Raw genomic sequence first — 10,613 nt, 5'->3', positions numbered from 1 at the left:
ATTGAACCCAGAACTTCGTGCATGCTAGGCGAGCACTCTGCCCACTAAGCTGGATGTCTGCCTGCTGGTGCCCTTTGTTTTCCACCATTAACTAGGTTTTCCACTGGGCTCCACTGGCTGAGTGATTCCTGCCCAACCCCTGCCTTGCCTCTCAGATTTATGCTCCAAAATATTTTCTGCTGCAAACCCCTCATCTCTTTGTGACTGGATCTCAGCCTCAAAAGCACAGCATGGAAAGTTCCAGCTCCATTACCCACAGGAATAGGCTTTATTACCCCCCCCCCAAACCAAGGAAAGATGGTGAATCCAGGTACTCCAGTGGCTGAGAGCAGTGCCTAAAAGGGACAAGCCTTCATTTCCCCTTCCCTGTTCTGCCATTCCAGGTGTGAGCTGCGACTTCCATGACCACTCCCTTCAGGTCTCCCAGCAATTTCTTCACAGCTTCCCACTTCCGCCCCCTGCCCCCTCTTTTTCTCTGGTGCCTCTGGCTTCCTTCTCTCCTTCCAGCTCCTGGAACTGGAAATAGGGTGGAAGCCTGAGATCCCAGCCCCAGCTCACCAGGGTCCAGGCCCAGCACCCCTGAACCAGGGAAAGCAGAGGGAAGGCTGCTGTCCATGAGAGCCACCCAGACAGGCCATCTGTGAAACCTTCCTTTCCTCAGCCATAAGCCTGTCCACCAATTATCACCAAACCCCAAACCAGTCACGCTAACTCTGGGGCAAGTTTTATTGACTGCCACACAGAAAGGTCACCCTGTCTCTGGTTGGCCTTACCCTTAAGCCGTGGCAGCCTGATTACATTGAACACTTCAAAGCCCACTGCTTGTAATGGTCAGCCCTGGAACCAGAATAAAGAAACAACTTCTGTTTGAATAGCAGAGCAGATGCTCTGCAGCTATTCGTAAGTAGTAGACAAACTTGAAAAACTGCTGTCCCATCTAACCCCGCCCCTTCCTGTCTGATTGACAAGCAGTGCTGGGGGCAGGGGCAAGCAGGGGGGATTAAAAACTAATCATAGCCTGGCTTCTTGCTAGACTAAAGGATTGCTCTCCGTCTGAATCTCCCTTCTCTTTCCCATTTCACCTCACTCGGCTTTTTATCCACTCCTATGAGACAGGCTAGGGAACATCCAGCAGCCACCAGATAAGTGGCTGAGTCTGGTTTCATGCATGTTTATCTAAAGGTTCAAGTGGTAATAGTCAATAAAGACAGGCAGAAAAGTCTTAGACCAGTGGTTCTCAACTGTCCTAATGCTGCGGCCCTTTAATACAGTCCCTCATGTTGTGCTGACCACCCTCCAACCATAACATTGTTTCATTGCAACTTTGTAGCTTTAATTTTGCTACTGTGATAAACTGTAACATAAATATCTGATATTCAGGATGTCTGACAGGTGACTCCTGTAGGGGTTGAGACCCATGGGTTGAGAACTGTCTTAGAGAAAGGTGGTGCTGCTAACATGTGTGAGATGCTCTCACCCAGCCTTCCTCCAGCCCACAGTCCTCGTGCCTGGCACAATTGGGTGCATGCACATGCATGCATACACACACACACACACACACACACACACACACACACACACACACACCTACATGGTTACTAGAAAGTTAAATTTTAAAAACCAAAGGATGTAGTTCAGTAGTATAGTATTTCCTAGCATGTGTGAGGCCCAGTACCATAAAAAAATAAAACAAACAGCAATACAACAGAGGGGAGGTGGCTTGGTGATTCAGAGAGCTTGCTGCTCTTACAGAAGACTCAAGTTTGGTTCCCATCATGCACATCAGGGGCTCACAACTGACTGTACTTCCAGTTCCAATTTGTACACACACGAGAGAGAGAGAGAGAGAGAGAGAGAGAGAGAGAGAGAGAGAGAGAGAGGAATTGATACAGAGTAAACATTCCATTGTGTTCTATCCTTCATTGACTTTTCTAAGCTCCCAAACTACACGCTTAGACACATGCATACTCAAGGCTCAAGATTTATTTGAATTCTCAACAGTCGCCAATGGACCCTTTGTCTATTCAGGTGTGCTCCCTGGAGGTGGGACCTCTGAGCCACTTACATGAGTGCATTTTAGAGACCTGTCTGTCTTTCTCAGCAGACATGAGTGTTCCCTATACTACAAACAATGAAAGTGCAACAGTCTAAACTATCTTGGCAAACGAGAACTTGAGACCATGCCTCTTAATATTTTCCATCTTGTAGCATATATGGATGGCTCTTGGTAGGTGCTGTGCTTCTGTAGGACCTGGGGGAAAGTGGAAAGTATGAGTCTAGCAGAAAACATCTTTCATCTCCTTCAGGAGTCCATCCACAGAAAATGTGGGCACCTCCAAGAAACACATCCAACTGGGCTATAGGAAGTGTGGGTGAAGGTTAAGAGCCAAGTAACTAGGGGTAGAGAGCAGATGAATTCTTGAAAGTCATTTTTAGGGTCTAGAAAATACCAAATCTCTCTAGGAGTCACAGCGGGGATATAGATTCAGGAAAGTTACCCCCAAAGAATGAAGCCCTGGTAGAGACAATATGGAGTAATAGTCTTCCAGTCAGGTGACTTGAGTTTGGGCTTGACTCTGCTATTGCCCAACTGTGAGAATTCTAGCGACTGCCCATCTGTTCTGAGTCTCCACCCCTTCACACAGCCCTCCAATCTCAGGAGATTATATAAAAACATTATAACCTATAAGCCTCATAAAAATGAGTGCCAGCCCAAGTAGTTTTTAAAAACCAATTAAAAACTGTGCAATTGCCATTCATGACCATAGGGAGTTTCAATGCCCAAACAGCCAGCACTCATATAGTTCTTAGCAACCATGGTAATGGTAGGCATCTCGACCTTGAACATTCAAAATGTGTGATGCTATGGCACTGACTATGACCAAATACAGATGCAGAAACTGGGAGCTTGGCTCCTTTGAAACCAGCCGGGGAGGGATAGGGATTAGCAAGTAGGTGCTCCAGGGCTCCAGCCCCTCAATGGGCCTTGGACCACCTGCTCAAGTCAAATGGCACAAGGATGGCATGAAGTTCCCAAAAGATTCCCTTCACCTCAAGAAATTTTGTAACAAGTCATTGTACATTTTCCTGGTTGAAAGACTTAGCTGAAGAAAAGTCAAAGGCATGTTTCAGTGGTTCTCAACATTTTGTTAACGCAGATGCCTGTGACTAGCAATAAAAGGCAAAGGGTTTCTGTATGGCATTCCCTATATTCTGCTTCCATTAAAAGTCTGAGTCTCTGGACAAACACAGTATGTACTCACTCATAGGAGGATACTAGATGTAAAACAAAGATGACTAGACTGCTACACAACTCCAGGGAGGCTACCTAGAAAACGGGACACTAGGAAAGACCCAAGGATCACCCAATGACAGAGAAATGGATGAGATCTACATGAACAACCTGGACGACAGTGGGAGTAATGAAGGACAAGATTTGAGGGAAAGAAAGCTTAGGGGAGCAGGAGATCCCAGCTGGATCAAGAACAGAAAGGGAGAACAAGGAATAACAGACCATGATAAATGAAGACCACATGAGAACAGGAATAGGCAGAGTGCTCGAGAGGTCCCCAGAAATCCACAATCATATATCCTCTGTAGACTGCTGGCAGTGGTCGAGGGAGGGCCTGATCTGACCTAGTCTGGTGATCAGATGACTAAGCACCCTAACAGTTGTCTTGGAACTCTCATCCAATAACTGATGTAAGTGGATGCAGAGATCCTCAGCCAAGCCCCAGGTGGAGCTCCAGGTGTCCAACTGTCAAGAAAGAGGAGGGTCTGCAAGAGTGTGAATTGTTGAATCCAAGATTGCAAAAAGCACAGGGACAAATAGCCAATCGAATGGAAGCACATGAATTATGAACCAAAGGCTGCAGAGCCCCCAGCTGGATCAGGCCCTCTGGATAAGTGAGACCATTGAATAGCTTGAACTGTTTGGGAGGCACCCAGTCTGTGGGATCAGGATCTGTCCTTAGTGCATGAGCTGGCTGTTTGGAACCTTGGGCTTACACAGGGACACTTTGCTCAGCCTGGAAGGAGGTGACAGGACGTGCCTGTACTGAATCCACCAGGTTTAAATGAATCCCCAGGGGAGTCTTGGCTCTGGAGGACACAGGAATGGAGGGGAGGGAATGGGAGGAAGGTGGGGGTGGGGGCGGGAGGGGGAGGACAGGGGAACCCATGGCTGATGTGTAAAATTTAAAACACATAATAATAAAGAAAAAAAAAGTCTGAGTCTCCAATCCCTACCACACCCTCCTTTTCTGTTACCCTCCCCAGTCACTTTCAGAGAGCCTCTGCCTCCAACCTTTAGCTCCTCATCATCAGAGGAGATGGGACCAACACCAAAGTCTCTGAGCAGAGAAGGGAAGTTGGAGGGGCCTTCTCACTACCCAGTCTCCCAAGAACACAACTCCCTTTATAAGGTTTGGCACAAAAATAACAGGAAAACCATGAGTACTATTTTGTTAAACAGAAAAAAAATAATCCGACCTCTACTTCCCATCCAGAGTTATTGATAAACCAGACTAGCCCTAAGCAAACCTGCCAAGCCTATTAAAAAATAACCACCTTTCAAATCCTTCTTCCTCATTTGGTGATGTTCACGCCAAACCCTCCAATTCTTCTTCCTATTTGGCAGAAATAGATATTTACACTTACTAACCAGGTTTAGTGGAGACAGAATCATGTCATGAAGATGGATTGAGAGACCGTGGGATGCAGCCACACAATACTGAAGAACATCTGTGTTACTTGTGCGTTCATCTACCTAAGCAACTGAAATACTCTTACTACGCTACTGACTCAGAAACAGAGTCTTCTACTACCTTCCTGCCATTTCACCTTTGCCCTGCTCCTCAGGCAGCTCAGTGGTGCTGGGGCCTTCTCTCTCACATCTCTCTAATTCTCTGTCAGTACCTCGACCCCAATGTTATCCCAAATGACAGGCCCTGTCCGCTCAAGGGCCTCCTGCACCCTGCCTGAGCACTAACCAGACAGGTGCACTCCCAAAGTGCCACAGTTCCCACTTCGGACTGTGGGAAGGACACACCGAGGAATAAAATCAGCAAGAATTCTGAGAAGCCAGGGAAGAAGACTGAGACGTGACTTGAGGCAGTTGTCTGTGGGGGCTAGAGACATAGGATCCCCTGATGCTGGCAGCTGTAAGCTGCTCTTCAAGGGAGTGCTGAGACTCAAATCCAAGTCCTCTGCAGGAGCAGGACATGCTCCCAAAGGCTGAGACATCTCTCCAGTCCACTGTTCAGTTTTTAAGATGTTTACAATGAAAATGAATAAAGCTCTGGCCTAAATGAACAGTAAAAAACAAGACCAAGAGCCAGAAGCTTTTTCATAGTTTATTACAGAGGTACTCTATAGATGTGTTATCAGTCATTCTGTAGCTTATAATCTGCTCATTCATATCCTACACGTACAAAATCATTTTATAAAAATGCTTTAAAAACTAGGAGAGAATGCGTTCTCTGATAGGCTATTACTAGTAAGTGCCTCTGAAGAGACTAGGTACATTCAAGGTCGGGTGGCTGCAGACTGGAAGGTGTGTCTGGTGAGGAAGCGTCCACCACGGAGAATTGGGGTTAACAGCCACTGCTGCCAGTTCACCCCACGCTCTGCCCTCCGCCACCTCTTCATTGTCAAGTTTGTGACATCTGATTCTTGACTTTGCTCTTCCATGGCTGTCTTCTCATCCAGAATCCACCACCTCGCAGGGAGCCATGCAGGGTAGATGAGTAACAGAGACACATCTTAGTACCTCCCTATCTTAGACCTAGTAAGGCTGGTTCTCTAAGACACATGGGAATTTGATTCCCCCACTCCTTAATCTCATAATGCATTGCTGAAGTCAGTCCTTGGAGGACACAGTTCTTAAGTTGCCTTCACTGCAACCTTTTATCTTTCGTCCTTCAAGTATGTTCGTCACATTTCACCACCATAATCAAAACAGCTAAGAAAGCTGTCCTGTTATGATGGTTCTACATTCTACATAACCAAGAGCTCTGCCAAGAAAACACAAAAGGGAAAAATTTGGCCCAATAATCAGCTGGAACGAGTTCTTAGCGTGTACTACTGTGGAAGTCTCTAGACCAAAATGATTACAATCAAATCATCAGTTCTCCTGAACACCATCCAACGATCCAGGTCACGCCCCAGTCCAGAAATCCACTGTGATGTTGGTATATAAAGGATTGTGCTCCAGAGAGAGTAATCTGTAAGAACAACTCGATAAGCCATCTGTTTTCCAGACTCGTGACATCTGGTTCAACAGCTTCATCCTAAGATAAAAAGAGCAAATGAGAATGATGAAAATGAGAACATGGCACACAGTTCCACTGCATTTTGTCCTTCTCCGGAGTGTAGCACAAGCAACTTTACAATTCACTATACCTGCTGAGTTTCCATTACAAAACAAAACAAAACAAACAAACAAACAAACAAACAAACAAACAAAAACCAACGTGTTTTCCTCACTGAACAGGCATTAATGACAGCTGTGTATTTGTGGATCAAACCCTACATCAGGCCCTGGACCAAGAGTGGATAGACATTGCCTCCAATGGGTTCCTATCCATAGGGCAGAGGGGTTACAAGAACCACTGATAGAAAGAGGGTTTGCTGGCTGGAGAGATGGCTCAGAGGTTAAGAGCAGTGCTTGCTCTTCTTGAGGTCCTGAGTTCAATTCCCAGCAACCACATGGTGGCTCACAACCATCTGTAATGAGATCTGGTGCCCTCTTCTGGCCTGCGGGGATATGTGCAGACAGAACGCTGTATACATAATAAATAAATAAATAAATCTTTAAAAAAAGAAAGGGGGCTTGCTGCCCACTCAGAATACGTCCTTGGCTGAGCATCACGGGATCTCTGATCATTCCACTATTGTGAGAAGAAAGTTGTCTATAGACAAGAGGGTACACAGCTCTCATAAGAGTCTCAAAAGCATTGTGTGCGCGTGCGTGTGTGTGTGTGTGTGTGTGTGTGTGTGTGTGTGTGTGTGTAAACTAAAGGGCACCTTATTTTCTGAAAGACTCTAGGGAGGGACATCGAGGTGAGCAGTTTCACAGAAGGTTAAAGATATGAAATTCAGGAAGTGGAAAAGGAAAGACAGCACAGACTACCGGGCAAGGCACAGGCAGGCAACAGAACGGAATGCATCTGAGGAGGGATAGTCCGCCCCTGTGGCTGGAGGGCTGAGCAACAGGGGTAGAGAAGTGGGCACCGAGGAGTGCTCTAGGAGCTCAGCCATGACAGTGACAACATGGGCGGAGATCAGAAGCACATGTGCAGCTACATAACGTCAAAGGAGGAGAAATACAGTATGATTTCACTTACGCACAGTTGAAGATGTGCAAAACTAATTTCTGCTTGATTTAGGAATAAAAACATATGGAAAACAATAAATGAAGAAACAGCCGGGCAGTGGTGGTGCATGCTTTTAATCCCAGCACTGGGAGGCAGAGCCAGGTAGATCTCTGTGAGTTCAAGGCCAGCCTGGGCTACAGAGTGAGTTCCAGGAAAGGCACAAAGCTACACAGAGAAACCTTGTCTAAAAAAAAAATAAAAATTTTAAAATTTTTTAAAAAAATAAAGAAACAGCCTAAAGAATTATCATTATGACAAATAAGTATCACAAAGTTCAGCGAAGTATCGCTAGGGCAGGGGTGGGTGTGAAGAGGAAGGTGTGGGTTTAGGGAGGGCACATGGACATACCTAAGGGGTCAGTGTGGGTATCAAGATACTTCATACTTTCCATACAATTTATAGGTATTCTCTTGTAAATATTAAATAACAAACAGAAAAATGCACAACTATTGATAAAGACTGGAATGGCATAGAAAAGTCTATTCCTTTGAAATTGTCGCCTCTAACAAAAGCGCTAAAAGATTTTTAACACCATCTTAACATGTAGAGATTAATAAAGGGGCAAAAAAAATCTTGAATACAGCTTTTCAAAGGGGGAAAAACTCAAAACAAAAAACATAATACTTTCCATCAGAGCCACAATGTATTTATCTGCCAGAGCTCCTCAGTGAAAAGGCCAAAGCCGGGCAGAAGGGAACAGGCCAGGCCAGGACATCACCTCTCCCTAGAGCATGGAGCAGGAAGCTCCCAAAGACAGCCGCAGTTACATTCTTGGGACTCAGGACAGCTTGAAGCACTCCAGCTGATCAGAGTTGAGACCATGTTCTTCTTAGTAAGAAGAACATGAACCACAAACTGAAGGATGCTCAGAGATACCCGGTGATTACTCTGGAAAACAACCCATCAGTGCTGGGCTCTCACCCTTTGGTCTGCCTTTCCTGTAGGTACTATACCCCAAGGTACTCAAACAAATAAAGAGAGTATGTCTTTCTTTGTAAGAAGATTTAATAAAGGAAGAAGGAATGGTAGAATCAAGATATCACAGCTTTGAAACCCTTGATTGAAGGGATGAGCAACAGGTGTTAAAAATCGCTAGGTAAAGATTTGATGAGAAATCTCAAAATGAGCAGATCAGGCTGACAATACCTAAGCCCCAGAACAATCCTGACACCAAATGTACTGTCCTAGTTTGTAAATAAATAAATAAACAAATGAATGAATGAATGAATGAATGAATGAATGAATAAGAAAGAAATACAGAGGTCACAGGAACACATCAAATCTCCAGGCAGCAATTAGCAAAAATTCCTAAAGGGGGCGACTTTTGAATCTACTGGATACATGACCTGATATGTTCAGCAATGAATTACAAGGAATAAACAAGAAAGGGTAGGGAACAGTGGTACATATCTACACTCCCAGTATGTGGAAGGTGAGACAGTGGGATCACTTGAGGCTGTAGGGGACTGCGTGGACAGTGAAACTCTGTCTCAAAAAAGAAAAGAATCAAAAGAGAACCTCCATGTCCAAAGATCATCCTGATAATAATGCGGGTCTTGTTTATTTATCACACTGAACAAATCCATACTTGTTTTAAAGTTCCTTATTAGACAATCAGGAAATCTAAAAACCATTTTGGACATATAGTGACATTGTTAATATTCTGATCTACCCCTTGATATCCTGCCCCTTGGTGCCACCCTGTATCCTGACCTAAAAGCCTCTTTTTAAGAAAAACTCTGCCCCTTTTTCTCTTCTCTTGTGCGCACCCTTGAGCCCCCTCTCCTTTCTGTCTTTCCCCATCTTTCTCTTTATCCCTCATTATCATAAACCATTTCCAAGCAGATGCAGCATCAGGGTTGTGAATGTCCACCTACCACTGCCCACACCATGCCTGTATGGCATGCCGTCACCTGCCGCCACATCCACTGCAGCATGTCAGCATGGTCTCCTGCATGGTGGGATACCCTGGCCTGGCCAGCTGGGGGTTTCCCATGAGTGCATAATTCATAACAGACATAATGAATTATTTTGTTAATTTTATTTTAGGCATAATAATGGTACTATGGTTCTCATTATAGGACTCATTATATTTTAAGGATGCATGTGAAAATACATACACAGAGACGCTATGACAAAGAATCCAATAGGCAAAAGAAAAAAGTGGAACGAAGCAGAGAAGCCAGGAGTTCACCCTTGCAGAAATAAGGGGTCTGTGGACTATTCTCCCTTACTTGGATTCTGCTTTAAAAGCTCCTTTGTAAAAAAGCTCTTAACAAGGTAAACTGACTTATGTGATCAATCTCAGCATGGTGTGTTGGCTACACAGGAGACTCAGCACGGAGATGGGCTCCAGGTGGGGGAATCCAGATCTTACCGGTCCACATTCACCTCGTTCCCTTTGTCTCTGGTGTGGAAGATCATAGTGTATTTACCCACGTCAGGGCTGGGCCGGGAGATTTTCATTTTATGCAGCTCAACCCTAGAAAGACAACGAGGTTGATTTTGAAATCTAGCCCATCTATTTATCATTAAGTCCTTAAAAGAATCTCCTGCAATTCAAGAAATAAAATCACACACAAAGGAACACACCAAAGTGGCTGGCACAGTGTGAGGCTACTCACATGCGCAAAGATTATCTCTGAGACATAGTCACTGTCCTCTGTAATCAAAGTGCCACCAGATACTTCACAGTCTTATCTTGTAAGGAAAGAATTAACAAGCAATGCATCCTGTGTGATTTCTATTAAAAAAAAAAAAAAACTGTTGCAAAAATTTCAGCATCCTATTTTAGAAAAAGATCATTCAAACACTAAAAGGAGCTTAAAGGAGTGATAACATACACTTGTGATTCCAGCAGGCTGAGTGAGGCTGCTGATCAGAGGCAGGAAGGGCAGTGAGAAGTTGGGGCAAGCCTAAGCTACACAGTGAGTTCCAAGCTGACCTGAGGTGCAGATGAGACCCTGTCTCATAAACAAAGAAGTAATATTTAACACTTACTAGTGGAGAAACGCCAATTTGCAGTTAATTATTTTTAAAAAGAAACAGAAAACCTGATAAAAATACTAACTTTAATACATTCCAAAGAGCAAGACAATCAAGTCTGTCAGGCTCTCTAATTAATAACATTGCCCATCACAAGAAAAGGAAGGCCTGTGTAAAGTTATAATCTTTAAAGCCACAAACCAAGGTTCAGCCTAAGCTCTGTACCTGACAACTTCGTTCAGTCAGCTCATT

General features: G+C 44.6%; 1 protein-coding gene across 4 annotated transcripts in view; it reads right to left on the bottom strand.

Moving 5' to 3' along the window:
* Positions 1–5,347: 5,347 nt before the first annotated feature.
* B4galt4 (beta-1,4-galactosyltransferase 4) overlaps positions 5,348–10,613 on the bottom strand; it is a 30,952-nt gene continuing 25,686 nt past the window's right edge. For 3 of the 4 annotated variants that reach the window (XM_036203851.1, XM_036203852.1, XM_036203853.1), the window contains exons 7-8: positions 9,754–9,858; positions 5,348–6,290 (exon numbers count right to left, since the gene is read on the bottom strand). In XM_036203851.1, the coding sequence (XP_036059744.1) occupies positions 6,158–6,290; positions 9,754–9,858 (238 nt within the window). In that variant the 3' untranslated portion in view covers positions 5,348–6,157. Of the gene's footprint in view, positions 6,291–9,753; positions 9,859–10,613 lie in introns of those variants that run through there. The other variant, XM_036203854.1, reaches the window with a different exon arrangement.

The sequence above is a fragment of the Onychomys torridus genome, chromosome 12 (genome assembly GCF_903995425.1).
Source record: "Onychomys torridus chromosome 12, mOncTor1.1, whole genome shotgun sequence".
Taxonomy (NCBI): domain Eukaryota; kingdom Metazoa; phylum Chordata; class Mammalia; order Rodentia; family Cricetidae; genus Onychomys; species Onychomys torridus.
The sequence above is the reverse complement of the archived record's forward strand: the minus strand, read 5'-3'. Positions and strand labels throughout refer to the sequence as shown.